Source organism: Temnothorax nylanderi, unplaced genomic scaffold, assembly GCF_030848795.1.
Source record: "Temnothorax nylanderi isolate EJ_2023f unplaced genomic scaffold, tnyl_v1.0 TNYL_tig0027_pilon, whole genome shotgun sequence".
Taxonomy (NCBI): domain Eukaryota; kingdom Metazoa; phylum Arthropoda; class Insecta; order Hymenoptera; family Formicidae; genus Temnothorax; species Temnothorax nylanderi.
Genome location: NW_027249089.1, coordinates 131,516 through 155,907, shown reverse-complemented (window position 1 = coordinate 155,907; position 24,392 = coordinate 131,516). Strand labels below are relative to the sequence as shown.

The following is a 24,392-nucleotide window of genomic DNA, read 5'->3' as shown; positions in this document are numbered from 1 at the left end:
TAAAAACATACTTTACACGCGATTTTGTGCTTAAATTTTAAAATCCTTGAATTTTGGACTTTCAGTGCTCGTAAAACAATAAATTTTGTTAAAATTTAATTCTTTAATTAATATTATACACAGGTATTTGAAAATGTCCTTTTGTTAAAAATTGATTTCATTATTCTCTATTTTTACAAAAATATAAGGAGCTACCGAAGGAAGGAATAGAGAGCAAGGTGAAAGAAAAGTTGAGAGATTCGACAATATTATTTCAATATATTGAATTTTATTACAAAATTCTTTTATTTAGGCTACAACATGTAATATAATTGCGTTTGGTCTAGACCCTTATCAAAAGAAAAAGCTAAACTGCACCATGTTTACTATTGTCTTAACGAGCCACTTCGCTAATTTACGCCTCGAGGAAAGACCTATATGGGCAAAGAGAAGTAAACCACGCGTCGACGCTTCCAAAATTTGCATGCAAATTTTACAAAAAAAAAAACCGTGCTTCTGTCACATTTCATATCGCTCAATTATACGACAGCTAGCAATCGTTTCGTACAGTAATATGTTTAAAATATTTATTTATATATAAATATTAGAGACCATCTCGCTAAATGCATACAACGCCGCGCACAAAAAATATAGATTTAGAAAACGTGTACGATATCTCTGATTTGAATGCACGCTTCAGTATATATCCATACTCATAAAGATATTCAACGACCTTTACCAAGTCTTCATTTACTGAACAATATCGCTTTAGAATACAAAGAACGATCTAGCGCATCAACGATATCGATGCACATTTATTTGGAAATTTAAGAAATTTAATACATATCTCACTTTCTCAACTCTCAGATTAATTTTCTCAAGTTAAAAATACAGAGCGCTAATGCGCTAAATCATTCAAATGTCTTTAAATGATCATCCTAATAATTGATTCACATATTGCAGCGGCTTGTCGTCGAGAGAAGGATCTCGCTGAATGTACAACTTCCGATGTGAATCAAATACATTCCTACGACTATCCCCTCATCAACGTATAAGATCGCAGGTAAATCGCTCCTGCCGATTGCACGTTAAAGAAAGAAAGGAAGAAAGCGGTCGCTTTCATAATAGAGATCCTCGAGGCGCAGCCTAAGAACCGGCGGCCCCAAAGACATGCTGTGCCTAAAGAAGAAGACGATAGTCATTGTACATCGAAACTGCGCACAATCGATATACATCGTAATAGGTGTAAAAATAATAAAATTAGTGGTAGTAAACCCCTCTATTACATTATACGGCATGTAGAGTCTGTGTACATGCTTGTGGGTGTTTCATACGTGTATATATATATGTATAACCGTTCCATTCGGTTGCAAAACGTTCAACGTAGTAAAGGAAACTCTCCCAAGCAAGCTAATCCTAAGATAATGTAATATCCTTTTCTTGTTTATCCATATAGCTTCTATTTATATTAGGTATGCATGTACGTGTGATAACTAAACAGATACATGATCTCTTCTTCTTTCGTCGCATGCGGCCACTAGCGGCCTTTAACTTCAAAGAGCAGGAGGCTGTCATGATCATCCATAAAATTCGAAAAACTCAAACTTACACCTCGCGAAACGCGAAGGCAGTATCGTGATCACCAGCCACCAGTGTAATTGCGTCTGTCCTGAGGACATCCCTATTTCGATTTCCTTCCTACACTCCTGGAGGGTTGATTGACCGATATTCATATCTGACACTTGGCGCTAATATGATTACTCGCGTGATATAAAGGGCGAAAGGATATTTCACGGAATCAAATGCATTTCAGCTAGTTATGTATCTTCTTTTGTTATATTAGAAAAAAATTAGAGTTGATTGACATTAAAATTAAAAAGCTAACGTTAGTCAAATCAATCTAAAAAGGGATTTTTGATAATCTTTTTAAAATACTTTTCGGACATTTATACCGGCCGATTGTTCTATCCACGTCCCGTTCACTCCGGTGAATATAATTTTTACGTTGGACGAAATTCAGACTCAGGTAGACTATATACAACGACACTCAATGTGTAGGTACTTGATAGATAATTAAAGGATATAGATACTGACAAATTGTGAGAGCGCAGAAAGAAACTTTAGGTAGTGTTCGAATGAGACAGCTTTGTCCTTCAAATCACGCATCATACGCACGGGTAATATAGGCTAATTTTAAATCAAAATTACTTTAAAAAATTATGATTATCTTATATAATTATCAAATAATTCATATGTAATAATAAATAACTTTAATATATTTATATTTTTTTGTTTACAAAACGCACGATGTACCTACTATAAAAAAAATTTGCACAAGTTTGAATAAATCAAAATCATATAAATATAGGATTATGTAAATAATTGCATGCTATGGTATAATAAAAATTTCCTCATGCATCGCCAATTACGCTAACTGCTGGTTTTGTTAAAATCCATTCTGTTTATTTTTCACATAGGATACACTTAAAGCAGCCTCCTGTTCTCCAATATAACTATATTTAATGGTTTCTCATAGAATTATCAAGTAAAATTTGTAAAATACAATATACTGCCTATCATAAATTCTTAATCTTTTTCTTTATAAATAATTATAGTAATAGTTTTCACACCATTTGTTAATTTATTATATTCAAATGTCATTCTTTTGAGTTAAATTTAAATATTACATTTGTGCCCTTTCCGCACTAATTTATTTTTGTAGTATTTTGCATGACTGCACGTGGTTGTGTGTATATATATAATACATGTAATATATAATCTAAAGGACTTACGGGATATTTACAATATGTACATGTTAATAACGATGTGTCGTTCAAAACCACTCGATAATTTTTATTCCTTTTCGGTCATTATTAAAGATGAATTTCTCGTTTCTTTATTCCACAGGACACCCTACTACTTCACGGAGAATGAGTATCCCCCATTCTCGCCTTAAAACTTTCCGGAAATAACTTCACTTGATTTTCATGACTGGCGGATTATAATAACGAATAATAGTGAAAAATGGTTCTGGTCAGATCTCTCTCGCCTCGTTATCTTCCAGACGAAACGACCGCTATGTCCTCACTAGAATTAGAGTTTTTGCGGTCGCACGTCATTGTATACAAATCCATTTAAACCGAAAACTAATTACAGAAAAACTTACAACTCTTAGAAAATAGGCTCCGCCCTGTCACTATGTTTCATCATTCCGCTCGCTCTACACTTGGCCAACCTTAGATTTGCCTTTGGCGGCATAAGAAGTGCGAGGACTACAGGACAACTGTTTGCTTTAGAGGTCGAAGAGGAAGACTCTATAGCTTTATATTTCACATGACACACGCACTAATGTTCTCGAAAAGATCATCTGAAAAGTTCATGCTCTATTCGCATCTGCGTTACCGCTTTTTCCTCTGTAGCAAAAGTTGCGATCTTACCTGGGCACGCTCCCCCTACCTAATGATTCAGGGTTGGCCAAGCTCTCACTCATGCTACGACTCGAGATCGTCCTCTCTCTGGCTACTGAAGTAAGATACCAGCCCGCCAAATTCGCCGGTGCCATGGTCTTCGTCATTCGGATGCGATTGCTGTGGCGGCGGCCCCTGAGGCGGTGGCGGTCCTTGAATCGGCGGTTGGTTGTCTGCCGGCGAGGAGAAATGCTCCGAGGGATACGGCGAACTCTGATAGGCAGCTGCGTCGTCCGCCGTGGACATTGGCGGAGGCGGCGGGTAGGCACCGTAGTGATAATTAGGAGGAGGAGGCGGATGATACGGTGAGAAATTACCGGGCGGTCGATTAGGGGGTGGTGAAGGTTGCTGCATGCTGTGATTTACGGGTGAGGCATTAGTAAATGGCGGCATCTGATGCCTAGGTCCCATAGGATTTTCGGCAAACCTAGCCATCGGCGGGCCACCTCGCACATATGGTGGAGGTGGTGGTGGCGGCGTTGGACCGCCTTTAGCCAGTGGACTGCCAGCCGACGGTGGAATCATCGCCGGTCCGCCAGGCGTCAAGGGCGAACTGCGATCTCTATTACTAATGGAAATCGGTCCGCCGCCCGACGGGGACGGGTCCATCGGATGGTGTGGCGTGTGATACATCTGCGGTCCAGGTACTCGCATACGCATTGGTGGCGTCCCCGATCTGACCGCGGCAAAATGCGGTGGTATGGATGACTGACCCGCCTGCCTGTAAGGAGACGGGATTCTGGCACGTGGCTGTATCTCGTACCCCGTTCGTGGACCGCCCATCATCTGTCCGCCAGCGTTGGGCCCGCCGAAATACTTGTGACCCATCGCGGCCGCCGCTGCAGTGAACGACTGTGGAGTGCTGGATACCGGTTGGGACTGAAGCATCCTCGTGATGACGGAAGACTGTTGACCGGGTGGTAGCGCTGGATAGACCGGCTGTGAGTTCGACGGCTGCGTCGAGGGAGGGCCCGGTGTCGGCACGGCACTCGCCGGTGGTGTGGAAGGCGCCGAGCCAGATGTACTGCTACCTGGAGTAGGAAGAACGTTCGGTATATCGTTCTGTTTCATGTCTGAATTTGAGTCAGTACCCATGCCGGCAATCAAACCGGCTTCGGCCGCGGCCTTAGCCGCCGCTTCCGCGGCTCTAGCCGCCTCCAACGCAAGAGTCTTCTTGCCTTTGCCACGTCCTCGTCGTTTCGGTTTCATCGGGGTGCCATCCGGGTTGAAAAGCTGTCCGTCCTGTCCGGTCATAAGAGGCATGTGTCCCCTTTCAATGCTCCTGTCGCTTTCCGGCGTCAGACCCGAAGATAAAGTAGCAGGACTTATGTTGTGTGATATATTACTCACGCCGTCCGGCGTGCCCACCGCACTGATAACTGACGATGCGATGCCCAGATTCTGCGTACCATCCCTGCGCATCTGTTCAGCGAGTATCTCGGCCTTGCTGCGACGTCCACGCTTCTTCTTCTTGGGCGCCTCACCGTCCGTTCCCTCGGGTGCGTTAGGATCTCTCTGGCTCTCCGCTGCCAATATCTCCAGAGCCTTCAAACGTGCTTTCTCTAACTTCTTAGCTTCTCGCTCCTCCTTTTTCTTTTTCTTCGCTATCTCGATTGCCGCGAGCTCTAGCTGCCGCCGTCCGTACTCCTCATCCATCATTTGTTCGAGCTGCTCGTCGTCCAGGTCGGCCAGCTCCCCGGCACCAAGACCCGTTAGCGAACCCTCGGGAACGTCTCCGGTAAACGAACTCGCTACCGACATGGTCGTGCCTGTCAGTCCAACGTTATCTGGAAGATTCTCATCTATTTTAGATGCTATATCACCAATAGTATTATCCATAACTCCACCAATCATGTCTCCGTCCAGATCATCCCTCAACTTTTGTTTACGTCCTCTGTTTTTGCTTCCCGGTTTCGGCCCGGGTTTTTTCCGTTGTTTTGGTACGTCATCGGATAACGATTTACGTTTGGCTGCAGGGCTCTTGTTATTACGTGACTTTTTTGCTTTCGGTGACTTGGTCTTAAATTTCAAGGCATCCTTCTTAGGAATATAAACATCTCCTAAAACATTTAATTAATGTCTATAAATATACAATAATCGTTACTTATATTTGTGTATATTATATAAAATATTTAGTAAATTATATACAATAAATTCAGTATGGAATAATCTCGTAGGAAAAACGAATTAGAAGTATAAACTAAAGCTTTCTCGTACAAAACTTCTTTTTCAATTAAAATAATCTTCGAAATTTTTTAAATGCGTTCTCATTTAATTTACTTTTGACTTATTTTACGACAAATTATTTCTTATTGCACTACGGTTTATTTGGGTACGATAAATTTCGTAATCTTATAAAAGATACAAGAATGTGATGTTACCTGAATCAGAATCCTTTTCCCCATCATCATTTACATCATCTGCCTCGTTCACCACAAACTCATCTTCGCTTTCGCCAGTCTTTCTCATCATCAATGCTTTTTTCAGCTCCTATAAAAGAATCAGGATTTAAATACACATGATAATTTCGTTAAAATTAAAGTCACTCACCTCCTCGCTATCCGACGCCATTTCCTCTCGATAATTGATTTTTCGTCCTCGAGTCCGTCTACCTAATATTTCTTCTTCTTCTTGTCTGTTTTCATCTGGAAGTCCGCCATAAACAATCTGTAAAGAATAAAATTTGATGAAACTACTATTGTTTGAAAATAAAACATTCATAATTAGTCATTAAATAAGGATACGAAATGTATATACCTTTCGTCTAATACCAGGAGCCTTTTTTGGTTTAGGCACAATGTCCTGAAAAAATAATATTCAATATTAAATCTTCTGTTACAGTAATTAGTGACGATCGTGGGACAGAAAAATGTACGCTGCTCTAACGAATCGAAGATCCAAGTTCAAATTCGACCAAAAATCGGTTTTTATTCGATCGTCAGCTCTCAGAAAGTGACAACCACTGAGAGTATCTTACTATACACGAGAATCTTTCTATATCTGGAGAGAGGACCGGCCCTCCAGGTTGGGGGTTAAACAGTAGGTTGACAATCTACTCCCAAAAAACGAATCTTGTCTTGGAACCTCAAATTTGGGAAGGTCCGAGTCTGACTTGGACTGTAGTGTCATTGATGGTTACAGTAATTAATTAAAATATACTTGCCTTTTTTACTTTCTGGATCGGTACTACTTCTGACGGCTGTGGTTGGATCTGTGGAATCGGAACATCTGAAGCTGCTGCTTCTTGTAATCTTTCATCTTTTATTTCAACGTTGTCTTCGGCTGGAGCAGTTTCAACATTTTCCTGTTTATTATCGTCCAACATCTCATTTAGAGTGGTGTTGAAGTCTTGTAAATTAGGTTCACTTTGTTGTTCAACTTTCGGCTCATCGTCTTCGTCATTCTCACTTTGATTGTCAGATTCTATTATACGTTTTCTCTTTTTTTTCTTCTTACCCTTTGTTTTGGGTAATATTCTAACTCTGGATGTTGGTATTGTTCTGCTTCTACAACAATTATAAAAATATTTTAAACATTTTTCTCTACAATTTTCAATATGTTATCTTTAATATTACACATTTCGTACTTTTTCTTTCTTTGCCTCCATGAGTTATCGCTGTCTTCGCTGTTATCCGAATCTCCCCACATGGATCGCGACTTCTTTCTCTTTGGCCGATCACTCTCATCACTGTCATCATCAACTGAAAGGAACATTTATTTAGAAACATTAAGGTTTATTTAAAAATTGTGATCAAATATTTTATTTTATTAAGATTAGAGTATAAATAACTCTCAAGTAACTTAGATAATATAAATCACAATATTTCAAAAATTTTGTGATTAATTATAATAATCCTGTAAATTAAATGCATAAATTAAATGATAATCTGTTTGAGACAATTAAAAATCTTCAGATAAAAGTTTAACAATTATTTTGGTAAAATTTATACAAGATATAGAAGATTTGTATAGAATACATCGGGATGACGTTTGTGACTTCATGTAAAAGTAGTCAGTTTATAGGGAGGCCCTGGATTCGATCCCGACTATCATCTTTTATACGTCAGTTTATAAGTGACTGATTAAAGAATTAAAAGTTTTGAAAAAAATATATAAAAATGATTGTAATCCGTTTTGAGAACAATAAACTAATAAATACGTAGAAGACATAGAGATATTAAAAAGTGGAACAACTAATCTCTCGTTCATTGCTAAAACTTACTAAAATCATTATCGTAAGCTCTAGTCATGCGCGCTCTGGTAGATCTTCTAACAGGACGTGAATCGCCTTTTCTACCACGTCGTTTAACATCGAAACTGTCATCGGATGATGACATATGATCATCAAAATCCTCCTCATCTTCAGAGCTTGTACCCTTGAAATCTTCATCACTATCCGGGTCGTCTTCACTACTTATATCGAGACTGTTCAGCTTCCGATGTTTCTTACGTGCTAGCAATTTCCTAGCAACCGTATTTTGTTCCTCTTCTATTTCGTCAATCACATCTTCATTCTCAACCTTATATTCTTCGTCACTTTCTTTTTCCGGCTTTGATTCCACTTCGTCCTTGTCCTCTTCTAGTTGCGTCATCTTTAACGCTTCAGCCTGCAAAACAAAGAAATGTAACATATTATATCTGACAATATGTATTACATTCTCGTATTTTACATATATATTTAATTATTTCCATCTACCTGTGCCTCTTCTTTTTCCGCGTTGACTATCGTTGCAATGTCTTTGCCCCTTCCCTGATTGCCGGCACCTTGAACTGCCTCAACTTCATCCTGGATCGCGGCGTTAATCATGTCATCATATTCATTAAACTTGTAAGTGTTGGCGCACCGACGTTCTCGTAATTGATAAACTGGCACGTCGCTGTCTTCGCTACTCGATGTTTCGGAACTAGAGGCCGATGAAGAAGAGTCTGAAGATTCTGTAGAAACAGATTAATTATCGCGTGTACTATAACGTTACACGATTATTACTAATTAATACAGGGTCATTGTTATTTAAAAAGGACGTAGATAAACTGCAATATAAAATACACGACATTCACCGTTGTCTGATTCTTGACTGGACGCTTGCGATCCTTTTGATCCACGTTGCTCCTCGCCTTTATGAAGTACATTATCCAGACTTATGCCAACAAAGGCCAATCGCTTCTTCCGCAATACTTCATTCTCGTGTCTTTTTGTTAACTGATCCAGTGTTTTTAGGGTCTCTTGAAATTTGGTCACCAATAAAGTCTAAAAAGATAAATATATAATTTTATAAGTACGTGTACACACATACATTATAGAACCATGCGGAAAGTGTGCAATATTTAGATGCAGACAATTTACAAAAAAATTGTACAAAAAAAGAATAAACATACATGTTGACACGGTGGGCAAAACCAGTCGCCTTCGGGTATAAGCATAAGAGCTGGTCTGAGGCACGAACAATGCCAGCCCTTATCACAAGAATCGCATAGAAGAATCCATTCAGGATGATCAGCCTTGCCACATTTCTGACAGGCATATTCATCCTCGGCTTCCTCAACGTCGCTTTGGGCTAATAGAAGATAGATATAATAGAATAATGGAATAAAAGCCCCATTAAATTTCTCTTTAGCAAAGAACTTTTTTTTTTACCTTTTTGAGCTGTTCTAGCACGTCTTAATGGTTCAGATTCTTGATCCTTCTCGAGATCGCTTTCCGGAGAAAATTCATGATCACTTTTAAACAGCAACGATCCCTCGCTCTCAATATCTTCCTCTTCCTCTTCCTCGTCTTCATTCTCGTTCTCTTCGTCACTACTAGACCCAGATGAGCTCTGCCATGGGTTCGCCTCGTTAAATTTGGCAAGCATCTTCTTTTTCTTCCTCTTTCGACGTTTCTTCTTGGACTTTTTCTCCTTTTCAATTTCCTTTATGACAAACACTTCCTCCTCCTCGCTTTCCGGCTACGCGACACAAATAATTATTTATGTAAACTACTGGTTACAATCTTTCGTGCGTTTAACATAAAACAATATTTAATTACGTACCTTCTGCTTTTTTCTCTTTTTCTTCTCTGAATCCTTCTTGTCTTCTATCTCACGCATAGTTTCCTCCTCGATTCTGCGCCTGTCCGCTTGCTCTTTTATTTTCAACTGTGCTATTCTTCTTGATTGCCTGACAGGCGTCTCATCCTGTACTGTGACTGGTGTTTCCGTCTCCAGCGAGATATCTCTGCCTATTTCTAAGCCCAAGACCATTTTTCCTATAAAAAAAATTGGTTTTTTTTTTCAATCAACAGACTCTCACTAACGTTGCATATCACTCATAAGCGATCACTATACGTATGTACTCACGTTTTTTCCGTTTCTTCTGCGTTGCATTTAAAGCATCGTTAGACGTTCCATCAGGATGAGCACCAGGCGACGTCTGATCACCCTGAATATCCGTGAGCTTCGGCCGATTGGGACGCCCGCCACCCCGGTAACCACGCCTCCGTCTACCCCTAGGACGACCTCTGATCTTTTTGTCGATCGCCATCGCTTGTATCACGTTCGGATCATCGTCGTCTTTAGTAGCGTGCTCCGTTGCATTGTCGGGATCACATTTCACAGCCTCATCCTCAGAGCTCACCACCACCACACGACTTTCCTCGATGGACTTTCGTAACTCCTTATCAGGTATACGTTTTGCGCGTAATTTCATCCTTTTGCCACCCGTCATTTCTTCGTCTTCTTGCTTCGCAGCTCCGTCCTCGGAATTCGATTCATGAGCGCTGTTTCGCCGCTTTCGCGAGACCTTCGGCGTTTCCGTAGTGCTGTCCAATTTCCAGCCCTCATAAACCAAATCGGTTGCCGGCTTTACGCGAATACTTATCTTGGAAGTGTCAGACGCGTCCTCAGTGATATTCCTTAAAGCATCGTCGTCGGTACACGCTAAGGGATCTACCTCTTCCTGCGGTACGTCAAAAACACCTTCATTGTCCACGCCTGTTGAATCGTCAGAAGCAATACTTTTCATCTCGATATCCTGGATTTCCGCAGGCTCTTTTATCTCTGTAGGTTCTAAATCGACCTTCTTCGGATCCTCGGTCGGTGCGACAGCCGCGGAATCGTTTACCGTACCGAAATCGTTTTGAAACAATTGCGTTGTAGAGATCGTTGGTGCTCTCGTTTCATCCTCGATTTGTGGCTTTAATTTTTTGGCCTCGTAGGATATATCTGAAATCTTAGGCATCTGTACATCGGAGTCTGCTAAATATTCCAGCGTCTTGTCATTGGTTTCCAAGTACGGAGGTTTAGACTTTAACGGAGGAACATCCTCTATATCCGAGGCATCGATCAGCCTCTTGCTGGCTTCTTTCTTAGGATCAGATTTTACAGTATCGATTTCTGAAATAATCTCCTGAGCGGGAAATGCCATCGATTCATTATTCGCATCTGAAGGCGCATTCTTATCAAAGTTTTCCGTAATCTTATTTACATTCATGTCTATATTAAAAGGCTCATTTTGATTGTTGCAACTGTCCAAGTTATTAACATTGTCCATCTTCGTGGACATCGAATTCGAATAATACAAAGCTTCCGAAGACACACTCCCTTCTAAACTCGCGCCCTCAGTTTTCCACGTGTGTGATTTATCCGCATCTAAAGTATTATCCAGTTTCGCTGGCGCTATATCTGATTTTGTTTGAATCGGTGGTAAATTCGTCCCTTCCATGAACGGTTTAGCTAAACACTCTTCTTGCGATTTCACATCCCATTTATTGTCTTGATTACTACAATCGGCGAGATCTTCTTTGAATCTTTTACACGGAATAGGCAGTTCCTCGGTAATAAGTTCGTTTATATTTCTTGACTTTGCAATACTCTCGTCCACATTTTTCGTTTGCTCTGTTATATGGAACACGCCGGTCACCTGATTGTCCGTAGTATTAAATTCCGTGCTTTCTCGAGTAAACGAAACTTTTGCGGTTTTATTTGCGTCACTTTCGCTGAAATCGCGAACATTTTCAGATGTTAAACAATCTGCCTTTTCCGTCTCAATAGCATTTTCCGGTGTTAAACAATCTGCTTTTTCCATCGTCTCAATAGCATCTCGAATGTCCTGTACTGTCGTCATATTATCAATCGAATTATTGAGATACTCCTTATTTTTCTCGCTATGATCGATAGTCATCTCAAAACTCTTGCTCTGAAGAGATTCAGTTATCTCTTCAGTTGTGACTGGAACTACTGTGATCTTCGTTACATCTGATATTTCCGACATTTTAGAATTATCAGTAGCAGAAATATCGTGAATATCTGTTTCTTCTTCAAGTTCACCCTTATTTAAAGACGATGTCAACTGATCATTCGAACGATATTCAATGTTATTGTAAACAGATTTAACTTGCATTTCATCAACACACTCTTGATCTCTAATTTTACTGTCTTGCTCTATGACTGTAGTTGTATCTTGATCTCTAATTTTACTGTCTTGCTCTATGACTGTAGTTGTATCTTGATTTAATACTTCATCAATTTTCGTTTCTAAAGATTCTAATTGTTGCTCGGCGGACGCTGGTTCTTGAGGCACATCAAAAATTAAATTCGTGCTGTCGATGTCTTCTTCTTTGACAAGTGATTTTTCATACTGCTCTTTATTCGTTCCTTGCTCATCATTTATTTCTTGCTCTATCGGGGTGACAGCACGATCCTTAGAATCGATTATTTGCAGGTCAGATTCGAAAACATCATTGGAATCGCTATCATAATTTGCAACTAGTGACTGTTTGTTAACATCCGCTACATTCACTTGTGATTCCTGAGAAATTACATCTACAGCATTTGTCCCCGATTGTTCAGTAGTTACAGTTGTTGTATCTGTCTCTGATTTTTCCACAACTGCTGAGTTTTCGGCAGCTTCTTCACTTCTATTAATTTTGCAGGGATCTTCCGTTACCATCGCATCTTGTTCATCGGTGTTACAAGTTTCACTCTCGTCTTTTGCCGTAAACTCTTTAATATCGTTATCGGTTTTGCTCTCTGCATCAACTTCAGATTTCTCTTTCTCTAAGATTTCAGTTTCCGTCACTGATAAGTCAATTTCGGACTGACACGGTTCATGTTCAATACTCGAAAGGACTGGAGCTTCTTTCTCGAGTTCTGTTGATACTTCTTGCGTTGTATCTTTTGACGCTGTATTTTCTGGTTGTTCGTCATTCGTTGTCGCAGTTTCCTCAATTTCTTTAAATGATTCATTCGACTCAGACACACGATCATCTATAACCATCTCACCATTCGAATCTTGATCAACGCAAGAACTGGGATTTTCAGAAGCATTATCAGCGTATTCGCTTGTAGATTGGACTAAGTTAGACGAGCTCATTTCTTTCACAGTTTCGACAATATCGGACTTGGACAGTTCGAAGGTATTTGTTTCAGGCACCGTTGCAGGCGAAATGTTGAACGTAGAAGGCTTATCAGTATCAGACGAAGTATTTTCTACTTTTTCATCATCTATTCGCACAGGTTCACTCTCCTGAGATGAAGAGTCTTGTACGGAGGTATCGTCTGAACTGCTTATAGTAGGAACTACATCGTGTTTATCACTTTCTCGAACAGACTCCGAACTAGTCACTACAGAATTTTCAGGAAGATGTGTTTCGGAATTTATATTAAATACAGTATCGTTAACTTGGACATCATTCAATCCTTTGTCTTTAATTTCTTCAGAATCACCTGATCCGTCGTCCTGGGTTCCTATGTCCGATAACGCATCAGTTCTCTCGCTATTCTTGTCGTAGTTAACGCACAAAGAATCGGCATCAGAACCGGCCAGACCTTTCATTTTCTCGTTGTCCGTGTCGGTTGAATGATCCTCCTGACCATCAATTTCGGAAAAATTGTCATTCTTATCACTCTGCTTGTCGCAACTTTCTCCGATAGAATCCAAATCGGTTTTTTCGAGCCTGTTTGCTTCCTGATCATTTGCAGCATCCACTGCATTCGTAGAATCTAATGGCTCGTTCAAATTATTAACGTCCTCAAATTCCCTGAGATCGGCCAGCTCTGTTTGCGAATTTTGTGTAAGTGGCGATAAAGATGAATGCGCCGTTGCCTCGGATTCAATTCTGTTTTGCTCTTCCTTGAAGACGTTTGTATTATCCGATTGATAGTCGTTCTCATTCTTAGAGTCATCGATCAGTGTTTTTTCATCTCTATCCCCTTTATCATCCAATAACTGCGACGTAACATCATCCGAGCCTTTAAAAGAATCTTCTTGAGTCTCTGTACTTACAAGATTTCCAGAATCTATAGTTTCGCATTGCGGTGGTTCAACAATTCCACATTCTGCTGGTTGAATACTGGACTCGCTGTTCGAACTGATTTTAATTGAATCTTCTTCAGTCATACTTTCATTAATACTTTCATTTTCAGTTATCATCTCTGACGTAGGGCTTGTACGCAATTTTGAACAGTCATCCTCTTTCATTTCTTTATCAGCACAAACAGATTCTTGCATACTTGATTCTTCGCTTGCCTCTACTTGAACTTGCGGGAGAGATAAATTAGCAGTATTGTACTCGGACGCACTACTTGGATCTATCGAGCTATTAGGCGTCGAAGTTTTTTCCTCCGAAGTTTGATCCCATGTGTTACTTGGTGCTTCAACTTTTTCTATGTCTTTGCTATTATTTCCGCATAAAATGTTGTCAGATTCTGAAGTAAACAGATCTGATTTCAACGAATTATTGTTTGTCTGCGTCAAATCAAAGTCTTCCGTCTTGTACGAATAAACCGTATCATCCGCTGGTTTTGACGAAGACACGCATTCATATTGCACAGTATTCGTTTTATCGTGAACAGATGTAGTCAGGCTTTGCTCCATCTGAGATCCCATTTCATCGGATTTCGAAGTATACGAGATGCAATTGGGACCAAAAAAAAATCTCGGCGGAGATGCGGCTGCTGATTTGCATTCGTTATTCGTTATTTCGGGAGTATCTGGTTTGCGTGAAACCATTTTACTCGAATCGGATAAGCTTTGTGCATTGGTTGAATCCATCGTAGGTTCAGGATCTGTACATGATTCGGGTTCTTGCGAAGTGTTCGCTTGACACGACGATATCGACGAGTCACACTGCACGGGCTCTTGAAATTTAGAATCCCTTTCCTGTTTCATTGTACTTGTATTTTCCGAACTGACGTCGGACACTTGTAATTTAACACTATCTTCAATAGTTTCACTGTCTGCGTTTACAGGGTCATCTACCTTGGCGCCTTGATCCACATCGGCGGAATTCTCGTATCCAGTTTTGGCCGATTCAGCATCCGCACTGAGCAGTTTCTTCTCTTCCACTTTGTCGCGTTCGTGATCATCTGTACTTTTCTTCAGTGATATGTCTCCTTCGTTTGATATGATACTACTGTCACATTCTCCTTTCTCTTCCGGTTTCCCTACGTCCCACCTGGATAACCTTTTGACAGAACCAGTTGTACTTTTAGGTATTATCTGGACGCCTAACGTGTGCTTAAACTTTGGCTTCTCTTGCATAGAATCTACTATTTGATAATTATCGTTTACGCTTACATTAGACTGCGGAAAGTTTCTATTTAATTTTACAGGGGTTTTGTTCGACAGTATCGAACCCGTGGATACCTCGTCCTCGGTTAAAACCTTATTCTGCGATAATGCCGTGGTAGCTGAGTCAGGTTCAGTTTTTGATTCGTTGCTTTCTTTATTGTCAGTGGGCGCGTCGTCGCCGGGGTTACCCGTCTCACACTCCGCGCCGGAACCCTCACCATAGAAAAAAGCCGTCGGTTCCTCTATAGCCTCTCCGACAATGGGATTCACTGCGTCGCAGTCGCTGCCAGATCCCTCGCCTTGAACCATCATTATAGGCTCCTCGATAGCCTCGCTCACCTCGTCTCTCCAGTTGCCGCTCATCATCGGTCTCTTGTCTATAGAACCTCTGATTGGAATTACATCCGCCTTTATCCTCTTCAGCATATCTTGCTGCATATCATCATCCTCTAGGGGACGTTTCAGTGGTGCGTTGTTCATCCTTAGCGTCGTGATCTTGCTGGGATCGGAAAGTATCGTATAGCTTGGCAATCTGTGCTCGTCCTTGGCAGGTAATCTAGCTGTATTATGATACGGAGCTTCGTACGCGGTGAACGGTAGCTGTCTCTTGCTCAAATCAGCCATCATCATATGATTACGTAACATCATGTTGCGCGTATCGTATGGCAGATTCGCCATTTCCGGTTTGCTCACCTTCTTCGTACTCAGATCCATTTCTCGGTGCTGGAAATCTTGCGTCCTATAGCCCGGAGAAGGTAAATCCATTGTTTTTCCCAATTTTCGACTAGAAAGATCGATTCCAGAGAAATCCACCGGTCTGTTCTGCTCGTTTGCGTTTTCCCAACCACGCGGTGACGTCGACAAGTCTATGCCTCTGTGACATGCCCTGTGCGTCGCCGACTTTTCGGATTGATTTCTCGCGCAAAAGTCTTGCGGCAGCCTATCATCTTCTCCGTTTACCATATTTCCCAGCATACCACTGGATCTTGCTAAAGATTCTGCTATCTTCTCCAGCGATTTCGGTCCGCTTGGTTTCTCCAATTTCTCCGACTGTATCCTTACAAGATTCGCAGCCAATTGATCGATTGGTTTGACAGATAGTTTACTGTGCCCCACAGGAATGGAATCCGTAGACAAGAAAGATAAACTGTTTTTGACAGGCAGTTTCTCGAGGGATTTTATGACAGGATCTGTCATCTCATCGGGAGCACCGTGTTTCTTCGCCGCATTTAAAGATGCGATAACAGACGTCGGACTTACTAACTTTTCTTCCGGCTGCTGCTTCAAGTCCACAATATTCACCAGTTTCAGTGGAGATGAAGTAATAACAGGCGTTTCTATAGATTTTAATGGTGCCGGTTCTTGAACGTCGGCTTTCGTGACACCGATCTGTTTATACGTTATCGAGGATTTGTTTTCTGATGCCAAAGAAGCGGACGTTTCGTCAGTAGCCTCTCTGTGGCTCGCATCTTCCGATGTTGCGTCCACTTTCGTGTTCAGCGTTTTTAAATTAGTCGCCGATAATGAAGACGAATCATTTGTACACCTTGATTCTGTGCTCGGAGTTTGCACCATTTCTTGAGAATCATCTTCCTCCGTAATCTGCTTGGAACTGTCATCATTCGTCGTATCTTCCTCTTCCGCGTCAATATCCTCTTCGTCAATATCAGCTTCTTCTCTTTCAGCTTCATTAATGACATCATTCTGAACTTGATCTTGATCATGTTCTCCTTCATCCTCAAACTCATCGCTTCTACCGTTTGGTAGCTGCTTCATCTCGTCGACGTGAACGCCGTTTTCTTGCACAACTTCGTCCTCTAAACTTGGAGACGTTGTTACTTGTCCAGTGTCAATTATAGGTTTCTCAGAGATTTCTAAGCTGTTGCTATCCTCGTTAATTGGTATAGCCCCGATTTCGCCATTTGTCAGGGTACTTATGAGATTAACAACACTTTCTCGATCCCTATTACAAATGCAATATTGACAGATATATAGAATAATAATAAACAGCAACACAAATAATAATTCAGCATTATTATTTAACCTAGTATATATAAGAAGATAAGACTTACTTAGCAACTAATTCCCAATTCTCTTCATCTAAATCTTCCCTATAAACTCTTACGTTGCACTCTTCGTCCAGCTGACACCAGTACGCTAATCCACTTTTGTCCCTTCCTAAAGGTTCCACACGTAACTCTTCAGCTGCCAATTTGTTTACTTCATTCTTAAACTTTTGATTTAAGTCAAATTGTGTTTCCAATAATACCTAAAATAGAAAAAGTATTTGGCATGAGATAGATTAACTATTTGGTCCTACAGATCAACTAATTGTCCTATGGGCAAAAAAAAAGAAATACAATATGGTTCATACTTTAAGTAAACGCAGTTTAACAGCAATGCGAGCTTTCTTGTAACCGAAGCGTTCAAGTTCCCATCCATCCTGATTAGAGTACGTGTGGCAAAACTTGACTAGCGCCCTTTCCCACTTTTCTGGCGACACGGATTTACGCGTTTTTCGCAACAGTTTGATGTGCAGATTTATTAATTCTTGCGACACTAGAAAAAACACAAATTTGTAAGAAAAAATGAGAGACAATCACATATATACGATACAAGCGCGCGCGCGCGCGCGCACACATACACACATGTATACACAGTAGATCTCGAATTACAAGACTTTATTGGGCCGTCTTTATTGGGTATAGCCGTGAATAATTTATACGGAAGCTTCCCTAGGAAATATAATATTTATTCACATCTCCAGGATGTAATTAAAGTGTATGTACTTAAACCAAAATGATGAAAAAATATCCAAAAGATTTCTCCGAATTCAAGTTCAGAGTGCTAAAGAAAAACGATTCAAGGGTGAATCTTGAATGGAAACTGGAAACCCGAATGATGCGACAAAAAGCTAGGCACACCACTTTGTTTACGCGTTCTACGGTTAAGGGGGACAATCGTCGGCGGTTTCCCCGAGACGAGCGCCTAGGACGGATCAATCAATGACGTTTCCCAGAAATCGGAGCGGACGCCGTAGCGTAGCGTGTCGCTTGTAAACTCGTAATCACGTGTAACCGACAAGCTGACATGGAAGGTGGCAGCACGCGGCGGAACAACAACAATGTGAAACCCTCCCGTATCTCGCGGCTGTATCTGTCAATAGGAACGCCTCGCGGAGGGAACGTGTTATTAGGCCGTTCAGGTCGGCGCGAAACCGCGCGGAACGCGAGGGAGGGACGCGCAGAGGGGAGACGCGGCCTGTAGTTACCTATACCTATACCGATATCTCTCGCGCCAAGCCGCTCGCACACACCAAAACAAAAAGCGGCGGCGACGGAGGCGGAGGCGGAGGCGGCGGCGGCGGCGGCGGCGGCGGCGGCGGCGGTGACGGCCGCCCGTCCCGCTGTCCGCCGCTCTTGCTCTTCTTGGCTTCGAAGGAAGCGAGAGAGCGACTGCCTCCTCTGCCGGAACGAATCAACGAACGAAAGAATGAACGAACGAACGAGCGAACAAGTTCGAGGCTCGCAGTCGAAGCGGAGACGTACGAAGGAAACTAATAGTACGCGCTTAGACGACTGGCCTCTCGCGGGGGCGGGTCGCTGTCGTTCTCTCTCTCTCGCTTCCTCCCCCGCGCACCTCCTCCTCGCATACTCCATCTCTTTCCTCCCCCCCCCCCCTCGCTGTCTCGCGCGCATATACAATACAACACGGCCGTATATCTCTCTTTCTCTCTCCTTCCCTTCCTCCCGCGCGCGCGCGAGCACGTACACACAAGCGTAGAGAGAAAGAGAGAGATGGATATAGATAGAGACTGGAGCGGAGACCCACCTTCCTGCGTGTTCTCGAGCATCTCCTGGAGCCGAGCGATGTCCGGATAGATGATGCCGCAGGACTTGCCGAAGCAGCCGAGGAACGAGCAGATCACCGCGAAATTTGGGTCACTCGCGCAAGAGGCTTCGTTATCGGACGCCATTTTTCCGACCGTTTCTCACCGTTGGGCCCCGTCGTCGTCACCGCCACCGCCACCGCCACCACCGCCGCCACCACCGCCGCCGCCACCACCGTCACCGCCGTCGTCGCCGCCGTCGTTGCGAACGTCGTCGCCACCGCCGTCAAAGCAGGCGACACACGCTATTACGGTTAAACGGCCCGACGGCTCGCCGCGATTCCCATTTTCCCCACGCACGAGCGGCCGCCGATCACCAGTGCCAATAACGTCAACACCAACACCAACACCAACACTAGCGGCAGCAGCAGCAATAGCAATAGCAACAACACAGCAGCAGCAGCAACGTAACGTGACAAACCGCGCGCGCGCACGCGTTTAATCGGGCCGGCACCGTAGTCAGCAGGTAGTCGGTCCGTCGGTCGCCGGGCGTCTCGACGCCGACGCTTCCCGCTTCCTCGCCACTCGCCACTCTCGTCCTCCTCTACCTCGCCGTTGTGCGCGCCCTCGCGCGCTCGCTCGCTCGCTCGGTCGGTGTCTTCGCTTCGCGCGCCTCCTCTACCTGCCACTAGCGCGTAGATGAGAGGAAGAGAGAGTGAGAGAGGGGAGACCGGAGGGAGATCACAACTACACGCTCGCGGAGTGTGTGTGAGAGAGAGAGAGAGAGAGAGAGAGAGACGGAGATGTTCTTTCCTCCGCCCTCCCTCGAGAAAGACAAGCGAAAAGAAGCGGCGGCGCCGCTTCTGCCTTTCTCTCTCCGTCTCTTTTTCGCCCGCGCTCTTTATATCGAGTCTCGCGCACTCCCGTCCTCCCCTGCCGTTCCCTTCTTCCTCTTCGCACCTATTTTTTTTTTTTTCGTAAGTCACGGGCACAAACACATCGCGCGCTACGACGATTCTACGCGCGTTGTCTCCATCCCCTTCCCTTTCGTCCTTCCGTTTTTGTCTTTCACACGCAGTACACGCACGCACACAGGCACGCTCGATGTCTCGCTTCGTCAATGCCGAGAGCGCGCGCACGTATGTACGTACGTACGTACGCGGTACGCACGCACGTCGTGTCGGCGACACGACGTTAGTCAAGGATCGTGCACGTAATCCGCGAACCGAGGCAAATACCGCGCGCGACGCGAGCCTGTGCGCCGTGCGGTGCACGGGACACAGTTCCGCTACGTAGTTATACGCGGGCCGAGCCGAGACACTCGCGTCCTAGACGAATGTACGCGTGACGCCGCGATCGCCGAGTCACCGGGTACTGCACAGCGGCGCAGAAACGACCACCACGACGACGACGAAACGCAGCACTGGACATCGCCTTCGGGATTGGAAACACTCCGGGGGTTCTCAACCTAGACGACGAACGCATTACTGCGCCAGGGCCGTGTCCAGCGGACGGCAGTCGCGCACGAAAAGTAAATGTGTCTTCCAAGATGACTTCGGAACTAAATTTGGATTTATTTAATCGGCGATTAATCCAATCGATCCGAGAGAATTGCTTATGACAAAATTTTCAGCTGTGCAACAAAAACTTGATAATCCTTATCCATTCGTTGCGTTTGTAAAATTTTATCATGGGTATTGCTTGACAAGTTATATAATTGCACAAATTGAGGTAATCGTGGTTTGGATCGCTAATTGTAAGTATCGAACGCGAACGAATTGAATTCGGGGTAAATAATCAGCAGTTATTTAATTAAGTACCATGAAACTTGGTAAACATATTCTAAATAAACGTGAAAATTATTCAACTTTTTATTGTGACATTGTTTAAATTAATATTAAATATTTATAAAACAATTGATCGTACGTTCATACGCGCGGCGTGGCTGTTATATCAATTAAAAAAAAATAGTCGATCGTTGGTGCATCTTTATTTGATTTTGCGTGCTCAAAGAAAAATTCCTCGTTACTTTCTCCTACATCTTTTAAAGAGAAACTTTTCAAAGAGCAATTTTTCTATCAAATTTAATGCATGAAGAAATCCAATAGAATTTAGATAAAAGCCATTTCCACAGAAGAACATTATCTTCACGAATGTTTTATGAAGATAGAATAAATCGAAGGGTAATTCTCAAATAAAAATATCTAAGAATATATATACTTTTGTCAAATAAAACCGAAAAGTCCAACCGCTGAATATATTTAGCCTTAAATTTATTACAGAAACGCAGACGAATAAAAATATGCAACGCATGTAATTCAGCTCTTTATTGTCATTTTGCAATAAACACAATAGGATCCTCGGTCGATTCGATCCGCTCCTGATCGTACCTGGCAGTCTTTAAGCCGCGTCCACGAGAACATCTCTTTCTCTCTTGCTCTCTCTTTCTCTCTTTCCCTTTCTCTGTTATTATCTTCCTAATCACGTATAAAGCCAATGTTCGTTCGGCTCGCATCGACGAATCATTTTCGTCGTCACGGCAAGCTCACGTGTCGCCGTCGAAAACGGGGGCCGCGCTCAGAAAAGAGCGCGAAAACTTGCAGATTAAAATAATAAGCTGCGTGTGGTGTCCCACGTTCGCTCCGCCGAACGACGCTCTCGCTCGATGACGTATCTGCGCAGTTCGCGACATTGTAGAAAGCATGAGCACCGCGTCGCAGGGCAGTATCTAAATCGCCGGGTGTCTGCGACGAACTATTGTAATTATTTAAATATTATGATGTACAATTTAAAACACTCAAATTCCGCTAAAGAAGGAAATTTTACAACGTGAGTTCACGGTATATTTACAGTGTAAATTACAATATTAATACAATAATTTTAATGTAACAGAAAAATGGACTCGTTATATAGTACATATATATGTTTTTATGTATCTAGCATAATTTAAAAATCACCTATACAGTTTTTTACAATGTGCATAACGATATAATTAGCAAAAATATACATATAATTATCACTTTTCATAGTACATAATAAATAATAAATACTATGTCGTTGTAGTCTAGGTTTACAAAATGTGCGCTATTAAAAAATATATTTTTATTTAATTTATACTAAGTACACTATATTTTCTTCGTGTATGTCGTAAGAGATGAACTTTTCTGTAATCTTATTCCTGAGTAGAGAATAATCGCAGGGCATCTCCACGGACCCCCGATTCGCGTACGGTCCTGCCGACAAAAAGAGGGAGGACGCGAGGCCTGATCGCTCTCGTGAGCGCACGCTTCTTTCAAATTTAACTCTTAAGGTGATCGCAACTTTCAAGTAACCAAGCCGCCCCGCTGTATACACGACGTACAACGCTCGCGTGATATATTTGTATCCATAAAACCGCCGCTGCCGCCGCTCGTACTGCTCGTAGTGCAGTTCATGCTATACGTGTCTGTGTGGGCTGTGTGGCCCCAGCGACCATCAGCCTTCAACAATATGCTTCGAGAGCGAGTAAGCTAGCCGCAAACAGAAGCTCCATAATCCCCCGGGCGGATTATGTCTGATATTCAGCTACGATACGCCGCCGATCGTTATCGCGGACGTTATTTTTGTCTCCGAGAAAATTTCTGTACCCGAGAAAAATGCGAAACTGGCATCCAGAATTACAAAATATACGCTCGATGAGGGTACAGATTTCGATATCGAAAGTACGAAAACGATCCGAGATGTTCCTCCTTTAATCTCGCAACGATCAGCGTATAGAACATAATTCTTCCATTGTTTACGCAGAGAATCAAGTCTCTGGCGAAATTCAATAAAAATTATGCCGACTTTCTCTGGTAAAAATTGTGCGCATAATCGACTCATATATTGATACTTATTATATATAATCTTGAGATAGTAATACAATATACGCATCGCTTAAAGGGACGCTAACTGTTTTTTGAAACGAGAGAGCTCGTGCAGCGGCGTTACCATTCGGTCGAGTTTCGCGATCGATCCACGTCGGGAGAACGCGCCCGAATATCCGCGTCGCGGAAATCGAACGCGTCCTAAAACGAATTCGCGCGCGGAAAGATCGCGACGGAATAATAAGAGGATTCTCGTCTTCGTTCCGTCTTCTCGAGATAAATTCGGCTTCCGGCAAGGACCGCATGATAGGTGTGTCAATGGGTTAAGTTATTTATTGATTGGCGCGCGTTACCCACCCCCGAGAATTATCCCGAGGACGCCCATGGGCGCGACGATTCGATCGATCGTCGAAAGTCCGACATCCCGAGGCGGGAGAACGACCGCTGGAACTGGAAATGCGTCCGCAACGTCGTGTTGAAGTTGTGGCCGCGAGCGTTTCCATTTCGATGAATCGAATCCGCCGTGCCGTGTGGGACACCGTAGGATATGCGTTTTGCGCCAATCGTCGCCTACTTTTCAACATATAAGACGACGAGCGTGTAGAGATGATCGTTTTCGCGTGGCTGCAGCATCGAGCTCAGCGAGATGTCGCCTTGTACGTACGGTCCGTTTCACAAAAAAATGTACGGCAGTATGGGCCGATATCACAGTCTCCGATTAACGTGATCCTCCGATTAAACTCACTCTGCATCTCTTTCTAACTGTCTTTTCGTCTCTTTCTAGGGGGACAGTTAGAAAGAGATGCAGAGTGAGTTTAATCGGAAGATCACGTTAATCGGAGACTGTGATATCGGCCCTAAGTCGAGAATACACAATCCCGGAAAAAAGGACTCTAGTACATAAAAGTAGATTTTAAAAAATATTGCATATTGCAAGTTTTCCAACATCATAAAGCAGATATGATGCTGTCGAATGATGCCAACTGTGCAGATGATGGCCAACCGTCTTGGATTAAGACCGTAGTTTTTTGTGGAACAGACTGTACATACTTGTCTTCTACACTATCTGCACTTGAGTCTAACGTAGTTCTCGCCTTTTGCCTTTCGAAACAACGGCGCGGGAGAGCGAGGACTGGAAGAGAGAGAGGCGAAAAATGGAAAAAGTACAGGTAAGTGTAGAAAGTGCATAGAGCGACGCGACGAATCTTCCGCCGCGATCGATCGCGCCGGGGCTACAAAAATGCCGTGTATATCTGCATAGACGTGAGCAACAATAGGCAATTCTCCGTTGGGGGCTGTCAATGCAGCTTGAAATGAAACTCTTGATCCATAGGCCGACGGACAAAAGTAAAAACGCGCGGACAAGAGCGATCGTTAATCGCGCGAATCGAGTTTTTTGAGATATGCTTTTATTCGAGATGCCGCTATTGGAAATCGTTCGAATCGACCGCGAGGAAAATGTTCCCCGGGGGTGGACCACCGGGGATGTTTCTTGTAGAAAAATAATCCAGGCTAAAATACAAATGCAATCAAATAGCCAATTTTGCGAAAATGTTTGCTACAACTTTTGTCAATAGAAATGTAATAAATCTGCTAACAGAACATGATAGCACATTGCTCAAGTCTCACATATTGTCACACCCTCTATATGGGGTTGATTGGAGAGTTGAAGATTGAGTGAAAAGGAGCTATGAGGTGAAATGTAATCCGTTTCGGGAACTCATA

General features: G+C 42.8%; 1 protein-coding gene across 2 annotated transcripts; it reads right to left on the bottom strand.

Annotated features, from left to right (window-relative positions):
* Positions 1–238: 238 nt before the first annotated feature.
* On the bottom strand, positions 239–20,246 carry LOC139770028 (uncharacterized). 2 transcript variants are annotated; one of them, XM_071701658.1, is made up of 17 exons: positions 18,825–20,246; positions 17,368–17,552; positions 17,066–17,262; positions 9,782–16,956; positions 9,476–9,690; positions 9,082–9,391; positions 8,823–9,001; positions 8,505–8,694; positions 8,143–8,381; positions 7,669–8,053; positions 7,033–7,147; positions 6,610–6,952; positions 6,204–6,248; positions 5,997–6,113; positions 5,828–5,936; positions 4,625–5,506; positions 239–4,477 (listed from the first exon to the last, which is right to left on the bottom strand). In XM_071701658.1, the coding sequence occupies exons 1-17, from the start codon at positions 18,967–18,969 to the stop codon at positions 3,471–3,473; spliced, it is 11,838 nt and encodes a 3,945-aa protein (XP_071557759.1). In that variant the 5' UTR covers positions 18,970–20,246; the 3' UTR covers positions 239–3,470. The 2 variants fall into 2 exon arrangements, with proteins under 2 accessions (XP_071557759.1, XP_071557758.1); XM_071701657.1 differs by having other exon boundaries at positions 239–5,506.
* Between the last annotated feature and the right edge of the window lie 4,146 nt (positions 20,247–24,392).